The sequence below is a fragment of the Antechinus flavipes genome, chromosome 4 (assembly GCF_016432865.1).
Source record: "Antechinus flavipes isolate AdamAnt ecotype Samford, QLD, Australia chromosome 4, AdamAnt_v2, whole genome shotgun sequence".
NCBI classification, from domain to species: Eukaryota; Metazoa; Chordata; class Mammalia; order Dasyuromorphia; family Dasyuridae; genus Antechinus; species Antechinus flavipes.
The window spans coordinates 460,132,853-460,155,727 of NC_067401.1; the positions used below are offsets into that span (position 1 = coordinate 460,132,853).

The 22,875-nt window shown below is 36.8% G+C and overlaps 1 protein-coding gene across 3 annotated transcripts in view; it reads left to right on the top strand.

The window, feature by feature from the left end:
* The window catches only part of DNAI4 (dynein axonemal intermediate chain 4), a 75,878-nt gene extending 53,003 nt beyond the window's left edge, over positions 1-22,875 (top strand). Inside the window, exons 11-17 of one of the 3 annotated variants that reach the window (XM_051999480.1) lie at positions 589-740; positions 8,159-8,319; positions 9,389-9,510; positions 12,205-12,303; positions 17,546-17,772; positions 19,735-19,891; positions 21,434-22,875. In XM_051999480.1, coding sequence (XP_051855440.1) covers positions 589-740; positions 8,159-8,319; positions 9,389-9,510; positions 12,205-12,303; positions 17,546-17,772; positions 19,735-19,891; positions 21,434-21,481 — 966 coding nt within the window. In that variant the 3' untranslated portion in view covers positions 21,482-22,875. Of the gene's footprint in view, positions 1-588; positions 741-8,158; positions 8,320-9,388; positions 9,511-12,204; positions 12,304-17,545; positions 17,773-19,734 lie in introns of all 3 variants that reach the window. The other 2 variants (XM_051999478.1, XM_051999481.1) reach the window with 2 other exon arrangements.

Genomic DNA, 22,875 nt, shown 5'->3' on the forward strand with positions numbered 1-22,875 from the left:
CCTCTCTTCCTCTCTTCCTCCCTCCCTTTTTTCCTCCTTCCTTCCTTCCTTCCTTCCTTCCTTCCTTCCTTCCTTCCTTCCTTCCTTCCTTCCTTCCTTCCTTCCTCCCTCCCTTCCTTCCTTTCTTTCTTCCTTCTTCCTTCCTTCCTTCCTTCCTTCCTTCTTCCTTCCTTCCTTCCTTCCTTCCTTCCTTCCTTCCTTCCTTCTTCCTTCCTTCCTTCCTCCCTCCCTTCTCCCTTCCTTCCTCCCTCCCTCCCTTCCTTCCTTCCTTCCTTCCTTCCTTCTTCCTTCCTTCCTTCCTCCCTCCCTCCTTCCTTCCTTCCTTCCTTCCTTCCTTCCTCCCTCCTTCCTTCCTTCCTTTTTTCTCTCTTTTTTCTCCTTTTCCTCCCTCCTTCTTTTCTTTCTATCCCTTCTCTTTTTTTTTCAAAAAGTGAGAAGGAAAGAAGAAAAAAAATAGGTGTTAGTTAATTTTTTAAAAATACGATTTAAAATATTGCAGCAATTGCTCACCTACCAATTTTTTAAAATTCAGCTAGTAGTTTAGTGATAAGAATTGTGTTAACCACAGCCTTGTTTTCATTTGCTCAGTGGCCAGAACGTGTTTATCCGAGTCTCCATGGGGTGACATCTGTGGATTTCTCTATATCATCCCCAAATCTTCTAGCTGTTGGATTCTACAATGGTACCATAGCCATCTATAATGTACAAAGCAAGAACAGTATTCCTGTCCTGGACAGTAGGTGAGATTCCAGGAAGAGTTTACTTTTAGTTCTCTACAGCAGAAGTTTGTTCTATCTACATTTAAATGTATGAGTCAGCATTTAGGATCCCAAATAAAGGAGGTACTCAGGTTAAGAAAGTTTTCAGATACATAATACATATTTTATATTTCTCTCTGCCAATCCTTCTTAGCACTCATTAAAGAAATAAAAGGTAGAAGGTGTCACCCACTCTGTCAGTGCCCATAAGGCTAGATTGCTCAGTCATTTGGCAATTGGGTTTTTGAACTTGATAGAATAATTTCTGCCCTGATTAGTTTATTCATCTGAATATATCTTAAGAAAATAGAGAAGATATCATGCAGGGTGGAAGATAATGAATCTATGGACAATAAATAGGTCAAAGGAGTATTTGAGATCTCACCTAGAATCTTATGAGGCAGGACAGAAAGTCACATGAATTCAAGGCATATACTGACGTTTGGACTTTTGGAAGCCTAGTGCCTACACTGACCAGCATTCACCTAGTGGTTTTATTAGACCAGGAACTTGAATGGTCTTTGCTAGAGCTGGAGATCAAAGTTCTGAGTCTGACCTGAATCCCCCAACCAGGAATCCTAACCTGTTTATATATAACAGAATTTAAAGTGGAGGGAAAAACCAAAGGAATGAGAAACTTAAAAATAAGAGGAGAAATGGAAGGGCTGATTGGTTGATTTGGAGAACACATTTTAGTAAGAAGTAATGAAGATAAATCATGAAAAATAATTTCAGAGAAAGGAATAGGGGAGAGGATAACTTCTGGAAGAAATACAATGAGTACCCACTTCACCCCTTAAAAAAGATCCAAAAAAAAATCTAGAAAATGCACCAGACTGAATCTTATGGTGAAATTAGAGAAAAAATAATGAGGGTCCAGAGCAGTTGCAGTCTTGGGCCTGGGGCTGTTAGTAAGAGGAAATGGTTTAGAAGCAAGCAGTAGCAGAATGACTCATAATACCTCAGAAACAAAGGCGGGCATCTCAGTTCCTTCTTCTAGCCCTGGCAGCAGGGCAGCAAGACCAAAAGGAAACCTATACTTCTGTTACTCTGGTGGCTGAGTCCAGCAGCAGTCTAGTGTTATGCAGGCCCAAACCCAGGTCAGGAACTTACAGAACAGAGAGAGCAGTGACCATATTTTGCTCAGGATTATACCACATTGGGAGCACTGAAAACTTGTAGGTCCTCAGCATGAGCTGTTCCTGAGAGCTTGGAATAATATAAGACTCACTACCTCCAGAAAACAATAGCAGGACCAGCCTAGGGAAGGTCTGTGCAGAGTCCAGTACTTATCTTAACTCCAAAGTCAGGAAACAGGCTAGAAGAATGAGAAAACAAACAAAAAGGAATCTCACCATAAAGAATGGTTGTGGTGACAGGGAAACTCAAGACACAAACCCAGAAGAAAGTGACTTCAAAACTTACTAATGTAATTCTTCAAAGAAAAAAGGCAATTATGAATTCAGCTGAAATTCCCAGAAGAAATAAAGAAGAATTAAAAAACATTCTTTCAAAATATATTTTTAGTTTTCTTTTTGTGAAATGAGGAGGAAAAAGAAATGAAAACTATAGAAGAAAGGACTGGAAAGAGAATTAACAAGTTGGCACAAGAAATATACCTCCTTGCTCAAGCAACAAACTTCCTGGAGTTAGAAGGGACCAAATAGAAGTTTATGACTCCATGAGATCACAAGAAATATCAAAAGAAAAAAGATATAAGATATCTCATAACAAAAGTAAACAACTTGGTAAACAGATAAGTGAAAAGAAAAAAAAGCATTATTGAACGACTTGAAGGCTATTACTTGCCCACCCCAAGGAGCCTAAACATTGTATTTTAAGAAATATTAAAAGGAAGCTGCCTACATCTTTTAGAACAGATGCAAAGTAGAAATGAAAATAATTTATCAGTCACCTTCTAAAAATCTTCAGACTAAAACTCCTAAGGACACTGTAGCCAAAATCTAGAACTTAGATAAAAGATTGCCAACAACTAGGAAGAAAAATTCAAATACAAGGAGCCAAAGTTAGGAGCACACAAGATTTAGCACCTACCACATAAAGAAGCAGAGAGCTTGTAATATAATAAACTATAGACAAAGCTTATAGGTTTACAGTCAAGAATAATAATTTGCTTAGTAAAATTGAATATAATCCTACAAGGGGGAAATGGATTTTTAATGAAAGAGAGGACTTTCAAGAATTCTTAATGAAAAGATTACAGCTTCAGAGAAATATTGAGGTTGCAATACAAAAGCCTGGAAAAAGATTAAGAAGTAAACTTGAATAAACTAAAATGATCAAGAATTAAACAAGGATAAATTGTTTACATTCAAACATGGGAAGATGATCCCTGCATCCCCTTTGAGCTCTGTCATCATCAAGGGTCATGGTGGGAATTTCATTAGACTGAAAGCCTGGAAGAAGTTCTGTTATAAGTTGATTTTAAAACAAGAATAGATTTCCAAAAATTCTGGGAAAACTGGAAAATAATATGTCAGAAACTCAGCATAGACCTACATCTCAAACCCCACACAAAATAAAGTCAAAATGGGTACGTGATTTGGATATAAAGAATGATACTCTAAGCAAATTGGGAGAGCAAGGGACAGTTTGTCTATCAGATCTTTGGAAAAGGGGGGAATTTATGGCCAAAGAAGAACTAGAGAACAATGTGAACAACTTTGATTACATTAAATTAAAAAGGGTTGCACAAACAAAACCAATACAGTCAAAATTAGAAAGGCAGCACAAAACTGGGGGAAAAAAATTACAGCTAGTGTTTCTGATAAAGGCCTTATTTCTAAAATATGTAAAGAATTGTGTTAAATTTATAAGAATACAAGTCGTTCTCCAATTGATAAATTATCAAAGGATATAAACAGTTTTTAGATGAAGAAACCAAAGCTATCTCTAATCATATGAAAAAATGCTCTAAATCACTATTGATTAAAGAAATGCAAATTAAGACAACTCTGAGATACCATTTCACAACAAACTGGGATACTAATGCATTGTGGGTGGAATTGTGAAATGATCCAACATTTTAGAAAGCAATTTGGAACAATGCCCGGTGCATACCTTTTGACTCAGCAGTGCCATTTCTGGATCTGTATCCCAACGAAATAAAAGAAGGAAAAGGACCCACATGTGCGAAAATGTTTGTAGCAGCCCTTTTTGTAATGGCTAGGAACTAGAAACTCCTTGAAAATGAGTGGATGCCCATCAGTTGGGGTATGGCTGAATAAATTACAGTATATGAATGTTATAGAATATTATTGTTCTATTAAGAAACGATCAGCGGGATGATTTCAGAGAGGTGTATTTGGGATATTGGCTTAGTAGGAACACTGCTGGATCAAAGATTATGCAATTTGATAGTCCTTTGGACATAGGTCCAAATTGCTCTTCAGAATGGTTGGATCAACTCATTCTTCCACCAATAATGTCCCAGTTTTCCTATATCCCCTCCAACATTGATCATGATCTTTTCCTGTCATATTAGCCAATCTTAGAGTTGGGAGGCCTCAGAGTTGTTTTAATTTGCATTTCTCTAACCAATAGTGATTTGAAGCATTTTTTCATATGAATAGAAATTATTTTAATTTTCTCATTTGAAAATTGTCTGTTCATATCTTTTGATCATTGGGGAATGGCTTGTATTCTTATCAATTTGGAAAAGAGGCCTTTTTCAGAAACAGTGGCTATAAATTTTTTCCCCAGTTTTCTGCTTCCCTTCTAATTTTGGCTGCATTGGTTTTGTTTGTACATAAACTTTTTAATGTTACCAGTATCATCCATTTTGCATTTCATAATGTTTTTTAGTTCTTTGGCCATAAATTCCTTCATTCTCCATAGATCTGAGAGGTAGACTATCCTTTGTTCTTCTAGCCAGTACCAAATGGTTTTGATAACTGCTGTTTTATAAAATAGTTTAAGATCTAGTATAGCTAGGTCACTTTCCTTTGTATTTTTTTCCACATGAATTCCCTTGAAATTCTTGATCTTTTGTTATTTTAGATGAATTTTGTTATTATTTTTTCTAGATCTACAAAATAATTTGGTAGTTTGACTGGTATGGCACTGAATAAGTAGATTGTTTTAGGTATAGTTGTCATTTTTATTATATTAGCTTAGCCTACCTGTGAGCACTTGATTTTCTTCCAATTGTTTAACTCTAACTTTATTTTTATGAAAAGTGCTTTTTAATTAATTTCATGCAGTTCCTGGATTTGTCTTGGCAGGTGCATCCCCAAATATTTTATGTCATCTATAGTTATTTTTAGATGAGATTTCTCTTTCTAATTCTTGCTTCTGGGGCTTTTTGGTAATATATAGAAATGCCAATGATTTATGTGGGCTTATTTTATATCTTATATCCTGCTGCTTTGCTAAAGTTGTTAATTGTTTCTAGTAGTTTTTTAGTTAATTATCTAGGATTCTCTAAATATATTATCATAGCATCTGCAAAGAGTGATAGTTTTTACTTACTCTGATTACTTCACTTTCTTTTTTTCTTCTTCTTTTTTTTTTTTTGCCAAAGCTAACATTTCTAGTACAATGCTGAATAATAGTGGTGATAGTGGGCACTGTTGTTTCACTCTTGATCCTATTTGGAATGCTTCTAGTTTATCCCCATTACAGATAATGCATGCTTTCTAGAGTTTTTAATAGGAATAGGTGTTGTATTTTTATCAAATTCTTTTTCTGTATCTATTGAGATTAATCATATGTTTTCTATTAGTTTGGTTACTGATATGGTTAATTATGCTGATAGTTTTCCTGGTTTTGAACTAGTCCTGCATTCCTGGTATAAATTCTATTTGGTCATAGTGTATTATTCTAGAGATAAGTTGGTCTTTGTTGATATTTTATTTATGAGGTTTGCATTGATTTTCATTAGGGAACTTGGTCTATAATTTTTTTCTTTCTGTTTTGGCCCTTTCTGGTGTATGTATCAGCACTATATCTGTATCATAAAAGGAATTCTTTTCCTGTTTTACCAAATAGTCTATATTATATTGGAATTAATTGTTCTTTAAATGCTTGATAGAATTCATTTGTAAATCCATCTGACCATGGAGATTTTCTATTAGAGAGTTCATCAATGGTTTGTTCAATTTAATTTTCTAAAAGGGAACTGTTTAAGTAATTTATTTCCTCACCTGTTAATCTGGGCAATCTATATTTTTGTCAGTATTCATCCATTTCACTTAAATTGTCAGTTTATTGGAATACAGTTGGGCAAATACCTCTTAATTATTGCTTTAATTTCCTCTTCATTAGTGGTAAGTTTTCCCTTTTCACTTTTGATACTGGTAATTTTTTTCTTTTCTTTTTCTAATCAAATTAATCAATGCTTTATTCATTTTGTTATTTCTTTCATAAAATCGTCTCTTGATTTTCTTTATTATTTCAATAGTTTTATTACTTTCAGTTTTATTAATTGTTTCTCTGATTTTTGGAATTTCTAATTTGATATTTAATTGAGGGGTTTTTAATTTTTTTTTCCTAGTCTTCTTAATTGCATGCCCAATTCATTGATCTTTTCTTTCTCAGTTCTATTTATGTAAGCATTTAGAGATGTAAAATTTCTCTTAAGAACTTTCTTGTCTGCATCCCATAAGATTTAGTATATTTTCTCATTATTGTCATTCCTTGGATGAAATTATTGCTCATTTCTTTGATTTGTTGTTTAACCCACTTATTCTTTAGGATTAGATTATTTAATTTCCCAGGAATTTTTGGTCTATTTTTTCCACAACCCTTTTATTATACATAATTTTTATTGCACCATGATCTAAAAAGAATGCATTTACTTCTTCTGCCTTTCTGCCAAAAATGTAATTTTTAGAAAATGATACTATGTTCCCTCCTCAGATGGAAAAATTTATAATAAAAAAGACAAAATCTAGTTAGTGGACAGAAATAGTCATAGTAATACACATGATAAACTGATGTAAACATTTCTGAGATTTTAGGTAATTCTCTGTAAGAGGGAACAAAACCAATCATACATTTTGAATCTGCAATTCCATTGTGAAGACTCTTCTGCAAACTTGAGAAGACAGAAAGCTCCCATCTGAACACAACTAATTCTGGCAGTTCTATTTACAATAGTAAAACTCTGGAAGCTGGTTCTGTGTCTCATTCTTGGAAGATGGCAGGATCAGTTGTAGCATTTGCGGAGGAGGGAAGTCAACTGCACCACATCTTTGACATATTTACTATGTCTGCATTTTTGTGAAAAATAAAAAAAAATAGAACCAAATTTGAGAGAATTTATATGACGTGCCTGAAAAGTGACATAAAGCATCTTCTTTTCTTACATGTTGATTCTTTTGATTTTGTCCTGGGTGATTGAGGCTGAATTTTATCCCTTCTTTTGTGCATTTGTTTGATTTTTTTGTGGAAAGTTATTGTTTATTTTAAACGTCATGATAATTAATTAAATTTCAGTATTTAGCAAGGAATAGGCATTGATTATGATCTAGGCATATTGCAAAAGGTTGGAAAGTCAAATCAAGCAAAGGAAAAAGACAGCTCCTTTCCTCAAAGTATTTATGTTCCAAAGGGGGAACGCAATATATAAAAGGGAGCTAAAAGGGCATCAAGAGAAGGGACAAAGATAGGGAATAATATAGAAAAAGGCTACAGAGTCCAAAGCTGTGCTTAAGAGAAAAATGCAGGTGTAAACATGGCTGCCTGGGTCACTTATGTAAAATGGAAGGTCTAAGGAGGAAGGGATCTCAGGAGCAGAATGATCTTTTAGGATGAGATTGTCAATTAATTAAATTCAGAGAGACTTATCATTCCCCACCCCCCCAAAAAATACCCCAACTAGTTACGATGATGATTTCTTTAAAAAATGGCCATAGTAACCCATGAAGACCTAATAAGGAGGGATTGCAATTTGCCTTGGTAGAAAGAGACCTCTTGCCCCATAGCCTCTGATAAAATCATGGCTACCTGTATTTTATCCACATCAAAATAGAAACTAAATAAAGTAAAGAAATAGGATCTGATAACTGTATAAACATGTATAAGTATATTGTATTTAACATATACTTTAACATATTTAATGTGTATTAGTCTACCTGCCATCTAGGGGAGGGAGTGGGGAGAAGGAGGGAAAAAGTTGGAACAGAAGGTTTTGCAAGGGTCAATGCTGAAAAATTACCCATGAGTTTTGTAAATCTTGTAAATAAAAAGCTAAAATAAAAAAAGAAATAGGATCTGAGACAGATGTCGCAAAATAATCAGTATCCCTAATCTTCACAATATTTTTCTCCAAAATGCTACTTCATAATTTAAGTGCGATATTATTCTCCAGATTGTTGTACTAACCACATGTCCCTCTAGGGTTTATAACGTATATCTGATCTATTCTTTTCTTTTAGTGAATCTGTTCATAAGCACATTGGACCAATTTGGCAAGTCCAATGGGTAGAGCAGGACAAAGGAACTGTGGCAGGTGAAGAAAAAAGGGAAATACTTGTTACCATAGGGGCTGATGGAAAAATCTCCAAGTGGATGATACAGAAAGGACTGATTTGTCATGGTAAAAGGAATTTCATTGTTTTTACATTGACTAAGCTCAAAATTACTAGTCTGTAAACTGAGCTCAAAATGACTATAATTGGCACTGAGATCTCTTTTATAAAGTACCCAGATGTGGTTCACTGAAATTTACTACTGTCATTTTAACTTAGCCGCTCGTTAAAAATGATAATTGTATGTTGGTGTGTTCTAAGCATAGGTGTGATATTTCAGCCCTTCACATAGTAACTGCCATTTTCTGGATGGTTTTTTACATTTTTATTATTGGATTGTAACATATAAACATAAATACACAAACCACTGAGCATACTTCCTGGAAACTAAGCTAAGCAACCACCCAAAATGCTGTTTATGACTTTCCTCATGTGTAGCTGTATACTTTTTGGTATTTTATTTATTGGTTGATTCATTGAAAAGAGCAGAAAAGCACGGAGCCTCATGTGAACAAAGTATTCCCAGAATTGTTTCAGAATTGTTACCGGGAGAGACTTTGGGTCATGTGGGCCAACCCAGACATAAAACGAATCGTTACTATAGCTGGTGTTCGTCCTCTGCTTACAGCTCTCCAAAGGAAGGGAGCCTCCCCCCCACCTCCCCAGACAGCCCATTACATGGCTAGGATTGTTGAGTGTAGAATCACTTCTCTGCACTTTGCTCATTCCTGATTCTGCTCCCTAGAGAAACCATCCCTTTACTCGTTGTCAACTCTTCCAGTACTTGGACAGCTCTCACATCCTGGTTAAGTCTTTTCTTCTCTAGACTTCCCATAGGTGGTTTCTTCAGTAGATCCTCTCATGTTATGACCCTTCATTCATGTCAAGACCCTTCACAACATCCTGATTACCACCTCTGGGTTCTCCAGTTCATTATTAAACCATTCCTCCCATAATTGAACACAATAGCCCAGATGAGGTCCAACACAGGCAGAGTAAAGTGGAACTATTCCCAGAACCTATTTTCCTCTTAATTTAACCTAAGATTATCTTTAACTTGAGTTTTGTTGCTACTTAGTGTCATTATTTAAGTATTGTTCTTTTGATCTGCTTTCTTCATTTTATTTTTTTTCAAAGATTTGATGAAATTGAGGAGAACGGCAAGTGATAGACAAAAAAGGCAAAATGAGAGAGACAAGAAGGGTGAAGCTTTAATATCTCGGCAGGCTCCTGGAATGTGTTTTTCTTTTCACCCCAAGGTAGGACTCCTCGATACATTTTTATAGAAGTTTGCAGTTAAATATGAAATTATTTGAAGAATGAAAGGATATGTATGCCAATGGCTATTTTGGTCTCATAATTCACAAAATCATTGATCGGCTCAGGTGGATACAGTCCCCAAGGACCCAGATATGCTCCCCTTCTTCCCTTTGTCTTTGTTGTGAGGAAAGGATGTACCTATCTGAGTAATAAAAGAAAGATTCCACAGTCTCCTTCCTTGTACTGGCATCTGCAGTCTTTAACAGCCTTACCATGCTTTATACCGACTAACTTATACCATAGTAATTGGCTAGACTTTAGCCAAAGTTGAAGACTACAAAAATCAGGGTAACTTCCTAAATTCATGGTGAATATTGGCTGGATCCAAGTTAAGTGAGTAGATAATGAATGCCATAGCCTCTCTGTGTCTCTGTGTCTCTTTCTCTGAAGATTTCCCAATGAAAGTGAGTCTCTTCTCTTCAACTCATTTTCAACTATCCTGGCTTTCCCTCCTTGAACAAGTGCTCCTTGAGTCTTTGTTTGCTCTTCTGTACGATGAGGGAGTTGGGCTAGATGGTCTCTGAGGTCTTTCCAGCTCTTGATCTATGATCCTCATAATGATCCTATTTTTCTAGTCTTAGAAAGATCCCACAAAACCAAGAGGTTATGTCCTTTTTCAAGGGTCAACATACAGTCTAATAGAGCCAAGTTAGCAGATAACTAGAGCTGGTCACAGCAATTCAGGAAATTGTTTTCTAAGGTGTGGAAAAGTTACCCACTCCGATGAAATCACAGATTTCCTAATGTCCTGAAAAAATCTTTTTGGTATCAGGGAAAATCCACTTTCTATAAATGAACATAGAGTGTCTTCAATATATGCTTTTCTAAGAAGGGAGTGCTCTTACTGGAGAATCAGCAATCTGAGTTGCACATATTTTACCTTCTTTTTAATTCAATTAAACATAATCTTAGAGTATTTTATGTTTAGGGATTTCAAAATATGTGTGTATAATTGGAATTATTAGGATAAATCGGTGCAATGTCTGCAATACCCACCCATATTGGTTGGACCATTTCTAGCTTTTATTTGTATCTAAGTATGTTCACCAAGAACAAATATTTACATTACATAGATGTCTGTCTATTTTAAGAATAGACTGCTATATTAAAAATTTACTGTTCTCATCTGGGAAGTCACACTTGAGTGGGTTGAGCTGTATCCATCAATAGCTAGGAAACCAAGAGTTGATTTAATAGGGCTATCAGTAGTATCTAGGGATGACCGGGTTTTCCCCCCTCCGCCCCCCTGCTACTAATTCAGACCTGATTTGAATTAGCAGCAAAGTGCATATTTGTCCCCTTTTTGTGATTTATTGTCTAGTTTAATACTCCACATACCCCTTTTTCTTTTTCTTTCTTTCTTTCTTTCTTTTTTCTTCCTTCCTTTCTTTTTCTTTCTTTCTTTCTTTTTCTTTCTTTTCCTTCCTTCCTTCCTTTCTCTCTTTCTTTTTTCTTCCTTCCTTCCTTCCTTCCTTCCTTCCTTCCTTCCTTCCTTCCTTCCTTCCTTCCTTCCTTCCTTCCTTCCTTCCTTCCTTCCTTCCTTCCTTCCTTCCTTCCTTCCTTCCTTCCTTCCTTTCTTGAACTTTTTAAAACTGAGGCTTCTAGCTTCCCCTTGAACCCTTTTTTAAAGGGGTCACATGCAGCCCAGAGCCATGAAAGCCATGTCTTTTAACCAGTTAATCCCCTTGTTAGAGCTGGAGCACCAGGAAATCATTCAAAAGAAGCAGAAAATGAACCCTCTGCACTAGGATGCTTCTAAATTGTACTATCTACATTATCAAAGAACTCGAAACAAACAATATGCCCATTGATCGGAGGGTAGCTACAGGAAGGCCGGCCATTCAATTGAATGAGTTATTGTCTTAAGTAATGATCAATATGGAGACTTTTTTTTTTTTTAAGGAAATAGCATGTTTCCAATGGCTACCTCTATGTAAAAAACAAACCCAAGTAGGAGAAGAGATTTAGAGGGCTAAGTGTTGATGAAGTGTCATGGATGCTAATATACATAAGTTATTTTTTTCATGCTGATTAAACAGATAATGTTTTTAACAGTATTATCAATTTCTCCCATTGAAATTCTACTCTTCATGGGGTAAGATGACTTTGGGTTATCTAAAAATATATATTTTAAAAACACTTGTAACAGTCTTTTACACCTGGACATTGAATGTGTCTCACAACCATGACTCTGGGTTCTTGAAGATGAGGGTAGAGAAGAGCAAGGTCTTTCTGAGTTACAGAGGCTCAAGGACCTGCCTCTTATGGCTTAGGGTAAGCTTCTTGAGGGCAGGGGACATTTCATTTTGCCATGGTCCTCTCAGTGCCTCACACACATTCTGCACATCCATGTGTGTTGCATTCAATTTTGCTAGAACCTTGCAAAGTTCAGAGAGATTCATTGACATTTGGACTGAATTTGGAGGCCGTATCCAGCAACTTTCACAGGCCAGCTCCCAAGTTAGAGAGGGGTTAGGGCCAACCTCCATTGATGAAGACAGTAGCCACGTAACTCCTTGAACACTGGTGAATTGGAGAATCTCTACTGGTCGATCTTCTTTAGCTTGGGCTGTGGAGGTCAGGGCTCAAGGATAATGTGCCGCTGATAGATCTGTTTTACTCTCTCCCTGCAGGACACAAACATCTATCTGGCCGGAACAGAAGAAGGTTTCATTCACAAATGCTCTTGTTCATATAATGAACAGTACCTGGAAACCTATAGAGGTCACAAGGTGAGTGGAATTCTATCAATATGAAAATGGTGGAGATTTCTAACCAACCATCTGACAGGAAGCCTCCCCAGCCCTTCTTTGGGAGGCGGCTTTAGGGCCTGGGCCAGGGCTGACCCCTGGTCAGCCTCCATTTGAGCTGTTGGGCCCCTGGTTGCTTTTTCTCTCCCTCTTCTAGACATTCTGCGCATGTCCACCAGCCATGGCCATCTCTTGGGAAACACTTGGAGACTTTGTGCCCCTGGAAATCTGCCCCAGGGTCTTTTCCCAGTGCACAGAGGCTGCCTTTAGCCATCTTGGCATGGTTTGGGGGTCAGGGGGCATACAGACTGCCTGGATGATCTGTCCCCTTTCCTGCTCACCCATCCCTTTGATGACCGCCTTATGAACCTAAGAGACACTCATGGGTGACAATCTGTGTGTCTCATTCTTCTGAGCTGGCAGATTTCCCCACATCATCCTTACCAAGCTTGACAACCTTCCAGTTACCTCAGAATAGCCCTGGGCTCTGCCCCTTATTGTTATTATAACATATTTTTAAATAACCATGTCTAGAGTTATTGAAGAAATAAGTTGATTTACTCTAGAAACATTACAGAAATTTTGAATTTTTTTAATAACATATATATCACAAAGATTGAGGGCTTAGAATTTTCTCCTTTTTCCATAGGTCTTCAAACCATGATTTCCCAACTGACAGTTTACCATTTTTACTCCCACCAACTTTTGTGAAATGTCACAAGATAATTACATTTTGCAAAGTGACAAAGTCAGACAATGTCAAACTTGAAATTCTTTAAATAAGAATGGGTTCTGTTAAGAATATTATTAAAGGGTTTCAAGTTGGTGAGTTTCTTTTCTTAAGATAAAATAGCTTTTTAGTTTTCAAAATACTCTCAAAGATAGTTTTCAACATCCATTCTTGCAAAATCTTGTGTTGCAAATTTTTTCCTTCTCTCCCATTGACAGCAAGTAATCCATTATAAATTAAACATGTGCAGTTCTATACATATTTCCACATTTGTCATGTTGTGCAAGAAAAGTCAGCTCAAAGGGGAAAAACACGAGAAAGGAAAAAAAAGAAGCAAAGCAACAATAGCAACAACAAAAAGGTGAAAAGGAGACATTGAGTCTCTGTAGTCCTCTTTTTAGATGTGGCTAGCTCTTTCCATTACAAGCCTATAGAACTGATCTGAATAACCTCATATTAAAAAATCACATAATCTTCTTGTTGCCATGTACAATGATCTCCTGGTTCTACTCACCTCACTCAGCATCAGTTCTTCAGGACTCTCTGAAATCACCCTGCCAATTATTTCTCATAGAAGAATTGTATTCCATAACATTCACATACCATAATTTATTCAGCCATTCTCCAACTGATGGGAAGCCGAGTGGCTTGCTGATACAAACATTTTTTGTTGCTGGGAATCCTTTTCCTTTTTTTATGATCTCATTGGATACAGACCCAGTAGAGACACTTCTGGATCAAAAGGTATGCACAGTTTGATAGTCCTTTGGTCATAGTTCCATATTGCTCTCCAGAATGGTTGGATCATTCCACAACTCCATCAACAATGCATTAGTGTCCCAGTTTCTCCACACTCCCTCCAATATTCATCTTTATTTTTTTCTGTCATCTTAGCCAATATGAGAGGTGTGACATTGTACCTCAAAGTTGTCTTAATTTGCATTTCTCTAATCAATAGTGATTTGGAGTATTTTTCATATGAATAGAAGTGGTTTTAATTTCTTTGAAAATTGTCTGTTCGTATTCTTTGACCATTTATCAATTGGGTAATGGCTTGTATTCTTGCCAATTTTGCCCCAGTTCTCTATATATTTTAGAAATGAGGCTTTTATCAGAAACATTGGCTATAAAAATTATCCCATTTTCTGCTTCCCTTCTAATGTGAGTTGCATTGATTTTGCTTATACATAAACTTTTAATTTAATATAATCAGTATTATCCATTTTGCATTTCATAATGTTCTCTAGTTCTTTTTCTGGCCATAAATTCCTTCCTTCTTCACAGATCTGAGGGATAAACTATGCTTTGTTCTTCTACTTTGCTTATATTATCAGCCTTTATGTTTAAACCATTAACTCATTTTGACCTTTATCTTGCAATATAGGTGAATGTTGGTCAATGCCTAGTTTCTGCTATACTAGTTTCCAGTTTTCTCAGCAATTTTTTTTTCAAATAGTGAGTTCTTATCCCAGAAGCTGGAGTCTTTGGGTTTGTCAAACACTAGATTACTATAGTCTTTGACTATTATGTCTTGCGAGCCTCATTTATTCCACAGGTCCACTACTATATTTCTTAGGACAAAATGGTTTTGACCACTGCTTTATAAATAACTTTAGATCTAGCTAGGCAAACTTCCTTTGCATTTTTTCATTAATTTCCTTGAAATTCTTGTCCGTTTTGTTCTTTCAGATGAATTTTGTTATTATTTCTTTTAGCTCTATAAAGTAATTTCTTGGCAGTTTGACTATACAGCACTAAATAGGTAGATTAACTTAGATTGAATTGTCATTTTAGCTTAGCCTACCCATGAGCACTTGATATTTTTCCAATTGTTTAGAACTAACTTTATGTTCATATAATTCCTGGCTTTGTCCTGGCAGGTAGACAACTGAATATTTTATATTAACTACAGTTATTTTCAATGTAATTTCTCTTTCTAAATCTTGCTGCTAAATATTTTTGGTAACATATAGAAATGTTTTATGTGGGTTTATTTTATATTCTGCATTTTTACTAAAGTTGTTAATTGTTTCTAGTAGTTTTTTTAGTTAATTCTCTGGGACTCTCTAAGTATAGCAACATATCATCTGCAAAAAGTGATAATTTTGTTTCTTTATTACCTTCTCTATTTCCTTTAATTTCTTTTTCTTCTCTTATTGCTAAAGCTAACACTTCTCATACAATGTTGAATAATGGTGGTAACAGTGGCACCCTTATTTCATCCCTGATATTATTAGAAATGCTTCTAGTTTATCCCCATTACATATAATGTATGCTGATGGTTTTAGCTAAATGCTACTTATCATTTTAGGAAAAAACTCCATTTATTCCTATGCTCTTTAGTGATTTTAATAGAAATGGGTGTTGTCTCAAATACTTTTTCTGCATCTATTGAGAGTAATCATATGATTTCTGTTAGTTTGATTACTGATATGGTCAAATATGCTGATAGTTTTCTTGATTTTGAACCAGCCTTGCAATCCTGGTATAAATCCTACTTGCTCATAGTGTATTATCCTGGTGATAAATTTGTATAATCTCTTTGCTAATATTTTATTTAAGATTTTTGCATTGATTTCCCTTGGGGAACTTGGTCTATAATTTTCTTTTTCTCTTTTGGCCCTTCCTAGTATATGTATCAGCACTATGTCATAAAAGGAATTTGGTAAGATTCCTTCTTCCTCTGATTTTTCCAAATAGTTTATATAGTATTGTAATTAACTGTTCTTTAAATGTTTGGTAGAATTGACTTGTAAATCCATCTGGCCCTGGAGATTTTTTCTTAAGAAGTTCATTAATAGCTTGTCCAATTTCTTTTTCTAAAATGGGATTATTTAAATAATTTATTTTCTCATCTGTTAATCTGGGCAATCTATATTTTTGTAATTATATTAACTTAGATCTTGTAGGGAGAGAAAGCATTACATATGGATGCCAGTGGTAGGTTAGCGGATACCATTGATCGAAGGATGAATCTTCCTCATTTCAGAAGAAAACTAGACATGGGCTACCCTGGGTATATGGAACCTGAGATCTTGGTAGAAGAACAGATGAAAACCTCTTGTAGGGAATAGGAGGTCCCCAGGGAAGCAGCAGAGATTTTCTCATCTTCTCTAGCTGTTCCTCTATTAGGCACCAACATAATGGGAAAGGATGTTATTAAAGCTCTTGTTACTCCAGCCTTAACAGCCTGTCATCCTTCCATGAACATTAAATCATTATAAGACAATAGAACTAACATTTGTTAAGTAGTTCCTGTGTGCAAGATATTAGAGGAAATGCAAAGTTTAGATATGATGGGGTCCTGTCCCTTAAGAAAGATAAGACACAAATAGCTAACTATAGCACTATTTTGTGATATTTTTGTGATATAAATGGTATAAAATTATAAATCTCAGTACAGTGGAAGATCAAAAACAAGTGATTGCTGCACACTGGGAAGACGATCCAGATAGCCTACATGGAAGAGTGAGCATTCCAGTTGACCATTCTAGACTCAAGGAAAAGGGCAAAATGTAAGACCTAAGAAAAGTGAAAATGCAGGAAGTCTGGAGGGATCAGAAAATATCTACTTTATCTGCAGAAGAAAATATAAGAAGAACAGTGAATGATAATACCCAAATTTGGGGAGGCAAAATGGTGCCAGATTGAGAAGGTTCTTGAATATCAGACAAGACTCAGAAGTTCTTATTAGAACTGAACCCATTGAGTTCATTTTGATTAGTCTGTGCACCATCTGCAGATTTTATCCAAATGAATGATCACAGTCTTGACCAGGGGCCAGATCCCCCAGGCTCCTCTCCTGGAAGCCCCTTTGGGGTCTGATGTGGAAGGTACAGAGGAGGGAGGCTGGACATGACTTTGCTCCTCAGTGTAGTCTGCTGACCCAGACTGACCTCCTGCTTCTCTCACATGTCTGTCTACAGACATTTCTTTTTTGCTCCTTAAAGAGCCGAGAAATGCCACAGTTTATTTTTACTAGTTCCTGTGCTCCCCCTCTCACGTTTTTTTTTAATGATTCCTCGCTTCTTTCCAGCCCTGTGCTGGCAGGATCAGGGATGGGATAGGGACTGGTTCGGTCTGTCCCTCAGCTACCCAGCCCATGGTCATTCACTGGAGGAAGGGGAGTGACCAAGCAGGACTTGTTTCTCCTCCAGTTCAGTCACAGGCCAATTCCTAAATACCCGTGTGGGCCTTTGCTCTGGCTGTAGAGTCCCTAGCACTTCCCACCCTGCTCCAAGTCTAGCCCTTGGTGCTTTGACAACCATGCAGCCCCAAATGATTCTTGTTTCAAGTAAAGCCAGGATGCTTCTCACAAGGCTTTTAGGTCAGGGTCTGAGGCTCTTTTGGTTCAGAAACTCTGCTCCCTTTCGTCCTCTTTTCCTTCCTTCCACTGCCATGACCAATGGCTGTTCCTAGATGACTGTTTGCAGGGGCTTATGTAAGTTGGGGACTGCCTATCTTGGTATTGGACTGTATTTATTTCATTTCTAGGCTCCTGTGTACAGGATAGCATGGAACCCGTTCTGCCATGATGCATTCCTAAGCTGCTCCGCAGATTGGGGCGTGATTCTCTGGAAACAGGACACCTTTAAGCCATATTTGAGTTTTTATAGCACCACGCACGTGATTTACGATATTGCTTGGTCTCCAAAGTCAGCCTACATTTTTGCAGCAGCAAATGAGCATAGAGTAGAGATCTGGGACCTCCACTGCAGTACGTAAGTGTTGCTCTTGATTTGGGGATGTTTTCGGGACTAATAGAATCCCTTAGGACCGTGGAACAATTTTCTGAAAAAGACACCTGGGTGTTTGAACCATTACCTTTAAAGTTACGTTCTGAATATGTTTAGAAGGTGGAAGGCAAGAATACACAAAATAACTATCCAACCAGATCTTAACATCGCCAGACAACCCCGATGGTGCGGTTCCTGATCTAGAGCCAGCCATCCTGAAGAAGGAAGTCAGATGGGATCTAGGAACCACTGCCAACTAAGATTTGTAGAGATGAAATTCTAGCTGAGCCACTTCAAATCCTCATAGGTGATGCTATTCAAGTGCTTTACTCAATTTGCCAGCAAATTTGGAATGGTGACCCCCAGTTTAGAAAATATCACTTGATATCCCGGTCCCCCAAAAGGACAAAGCCAAGAAATGTCTAAATTACATAATTGCACTCATTTCTCATGTCAGCAAGGTTCTGCTTAAAATTCTGAAAGCTAGGCTTTCGATTGCAGATATATAGTCTGAGAAGAACCAGAAGAGCAGACAGGTTTTTGAAGAGTGAAGAACCAGAGAGCAGATTTTTAATATTTGTTGGATTATGAAGAAAGCGAAGGAGTTCCAGAACAAAATATTTATTTCTGTTTCTTTGAATACATTAAAACCTTTGACTTTGAGGTTCACAACAAAATGTGATAAGTTTCTAAAGAGACGGAGTACTAAATCATGTTACTTGTCTCCTGAGAAACCTCTGTGAGGGCCAAGAAATAATGATTGGAACCAAACATGGAATGACCAATTGGGATAAGACTGTAAAAGAAGCATGACAAGACTGTGTATTTTCATCTTTTTATTTAACTTATACACAAAATACTAAATGTGAGATGCCAGGTGAGGCGAATCCAAAGCCAGGATTAAGGCTGCCAGGAGAAAAATCAACAATCTCCAATAGGCCAAAGATATCACTCTGATCCCAGAAGTGAAAAAGAATGAAGAAATCTCTGGATAAACACGAAAGAAGATGGCGTAAAAGCTGGCTTGAAGCTTAACCTCAAAAAATTAAGATCTTGGCAACTGCTGCCTTCATTTCCTGGCAGATAGAGATGAAATGGGCTCAGTGTCAGATTTTATACTCTTGGGCTCAGAGATCACTATAGATGGTGATTCAGCCGTGAATGAATGAAAGCTATGGCAAATCTGGACAGAACATTAAAAAATAGAGACATAACATTGCTGACAAAAGTCCATAAAGACAGAGCAATAGTTTTTCCAGCTTGTACACTGAGACTGTGGTCATTTTGCTTTACTTTGGAGGGTGGGGGGGGGTGTCATTTCCAAGCCTGGGATGCTTAAGGGAGAGTAGAATCAAGCGAAACACTGCCATGGGGTCTTTGGGACAGACTAAAGATTGGGGAGAGTTGGGAAAGTATACCAGGACATGATAGAGGGATGCAATGGCAAGGGTAATGACAGGACAACAAACGCAAACTTTGTTCCCTTTGAGGCCTTTGGCAAAGATCCTAATGAAATGTGGAAAGGAAGTGTATCTAAAGCTATACATTCTAGGAAATACATTCTTCATTCCCATAACTTATTCAGCCCCAACCCTGTGCATTCTAAAGGCTATTTGGAGAAGACATAGGCCCTGCCCTGAAGAATCTTAAGAGTCTGTGGGGGTGGGAAAAAGCCTGCTCATTGGTAAATAGAATATGAAATTTAATATGTATGCATATTAAGGATAAAGACCTGTACAATCAGATGAGGAAGAAGTCCCTTCCAGCCTGGCACATCAGAAATAAGGCTGAACTAAGAAGAGGGAACTTCAACGAGACATTGAAGGGTGGGAATGGGCAAGGGGAGGACCAAGAGGGAAGTATCCCAGGAACAGAAGCCGGTGTGAATAAATGCATGCTACAGTGAGTGTATAAGTTAATTAATGCTTTTTTTTTTTTTAATTACAGTTTGGATCCTATTATTGTGAATTTGGCTATCCCAGGAGTGAAATTTACAACCGTCCTGTTTGCTAAAAACACTGATTGTATTTTAATTGGAGATAGTGAAGGGCAAGTGATCGTGTATGACCTGAAGGATATGCCGCCTTACGTGGACACTGGTCGGGTAGGACTGACTCAGAATCAGGCGCTGGCTCTGACCAATGACTTCAGGTTATCAGCAGAAAGCTCAGGGCTCTCGAGGATGTTTTCTGTCTCCCCCCGCGACCACCACAAATTAGCTTATTTATTGATGATTTTCTTGAGGCATGCCAGTATTCATTCAAAGGCTTTCCAATCACTGGGCATGATGGATAATGGTCTCTTTGAGCTCCATTTTTCTCTTTACTATTGCCCAACTAGAGGGAAAGGATCCCTGGTCTATTAGCTTAATCTTTATTAGGAGCTACAAGGTGGTGCAGGGCCTGGAGACAGGAAGAACTGAATTCAAATCCAGCCTCAGACACTGACTGGCTGTGTGACTCTGGGCTCTTCATCCTATTTGCCTCAGTTTCCTCATCTGTAAAAAGAGCTAAAGGATATGGCCAACCGCTCCAGTATCTACTAAGAAAATCCCAAATTAGGTTACAAAGAGTCAGACAGGATGGAAAGACTGAACAACATTTCCTTATTAAAGACTTTGAAAAGTCTCCTTCTACATTCCTAAGATTTCAAAAATAAATTATTTCTTCAAATATTATTTTTAGTTAGATTTTATCACTTGGGATTTGTGGGGTAAAATCAGATTTCAGATTTCAGATTTCCTTGGGTGTCACAGTTTTTTAAATGACCTGATTTTAAAATTAATTTTTTTTTCTTTTGTGAGGCAATTGGGGCTAAGGGACTTGCTCAGTCACAGAGCTAGGAAGGGTCTCAGGAAGATGGATCAATGTGACTCCAGTCCTGGCTCTCTTTCCACTGCCACATTGATCTGCCCTTGATAATATAATAGCATTTTTTTCCCAGTCAAGCATATATCAGGTGGTTACCACATGGTAAGCACTGTGCAGAGACACTAAGAACAGAAGGACAAAAATGAAACATTTCTTATCTTCAAGAAGCTTCCTTTCTGTTATAATGTGTTCATGTAAAATATATAAAAATATATATATTTTACATACAAGATGATTTGGGAAGGGGAAGCACTAGCAGCTGGGAGATAGGGGGAATCTACAAATAGTTTTTTTAAACATAATTAAATTTGCATAAAATTATTTAATTTATCTAGGAGTTTAGCATCTCAGTATAATATCTTGTAAATTATTAGAATTATAGAGCTTTGGAGCTGGAAAGGGCTTTTGTGGCACGTGTAGATGTAATTTATTTACTCCTCCTCCTTCCCTGACCATTTTACAAATGAAAAAGCTATGAAGGTTATGACTAGCTCAATGGCATGAACACCAAATTTCACATACAGAGAAATTCTTGTAAAATGATTTAGCGAGTATCATTAAAAGGGACATTTATAGGAAAGAAAGTGAACATTTATTTAAATTAAGTTAAATCAAGTGAATAGATTGAAAAAACTTATTGGCTAGTTGACATTTTTCATTTTTATTGGTTGACTAATTTATATTTAACACTACTCCATTACCTGTGAATGATGTTTTAGAAACAACTTTGGATTTTTCTAGCTTTGTAATTATGCGCTTTCTTTTTCTCTTTCTAGGAAGATGCCATTAACCTTTTGCTTGGACCTGAGGCACACAGTGTTTAGTAATTTGTTGATGCTGATCCTTTTTAATAAAGGATTTTGATATCAAACAGCAGCTATTTTCTATACTTTAGATTGATTCTGATTTTGGTTAGGCAGAATATTATCTCTATTTTTACTTTACAATCAATTTTAGGATAAATCAAATGAATGGGTTATTGGTATATTTTATATGTGATTTAAACTGATTATATAAAACACTTGCAGAAATTCTCCTATAGAAACCCCAGAGGATGATAGCTGAAATTGCCTATCATTTAACTGGTGTAACTACAACCCAAATTATAAGAAAAATATTCTGGCTTTAATAATATAACTTGACAATTATCTTTAGATTCCAGGCTTTACTATGTATTAACAAGGTTAAAAAAAAGTCCCAAGGGCTCTGAATGAAGAGTAATTCTTCATCTGGTGTTTACAAAACTCTGATTATTTTCCAAAGTGCTTATGAATTAGGTTTCTTTCTGAATCATTAAGAATAAATAGTTTGGGCACTTGATTTCTCCACTTACAAGGGATGGGAGTTTTCTCCATGGCTATGTTAAGTTGTAACTCTTGGTTAGATTATGTGACAGTAGCTTCTCACAAGTTGCCCTGATTACTTGACAAAGGCTATTCCAGAACATGTCAGATGAGCAGATTCTGAGCTAGATGGTCTCATAATCCTGCTTTGTAATTCATCTAGAACAGAGACTTTTCTGGGCTTCCCCTCAGCCTTCTCAGACTTGAGAATCCAGACTTGGTTGTGCAGAGAGGGCTGCTCAGAATAAATCCAATGCAACCAGTATTGAATTGGAGAACCCCTGTGAAGTTAGGTTCATTTTGAGGGTGATTCAGATGATATTTGGGCACAGCTTGGTTAGTCCCTTTTTAAAGGGAGTCCTGGAATTGACACAGCTTTCCAGGAATTATCCAGGATGTGGCAGGATAATCACAAACTAACCTTTCTAAAGACCTGAGCATCCTGGGCCCCGAAAAGAGCCTAGGCCACCAGAACAAGGACGATAGTGTTTGGGGTTCATGTATAGGGTTCATGGGAGCTTCTGCAAACAGCATTGCTTTTTATTCTTTTAAAGTGGAGATGAAAAGATTGGGCACCAGTGATTCAGTAAATTCTCTGAAATGCTGAGTTCCATGAACATAGACTCAGTGCAGCTTGAGAGTTGTTGCTGTCTCCCATTGTGCTCAGTTATTTCAACCTCAAATAATTATTAGCATTCTTTGATTCTTTTGGACTCATCTTTTAAACAAACAGACCACTGACAAAAAAAGTAACTTTTGAGCTTTGTTAGGATAAGGCATTTTAAAAAAAATCTCTTAAAAATGTGGGCAATGATTTGATTCTCTGTTGTATTATCCTGATAAATGATAAATGAATAAAAGCTTGATTCATTTGG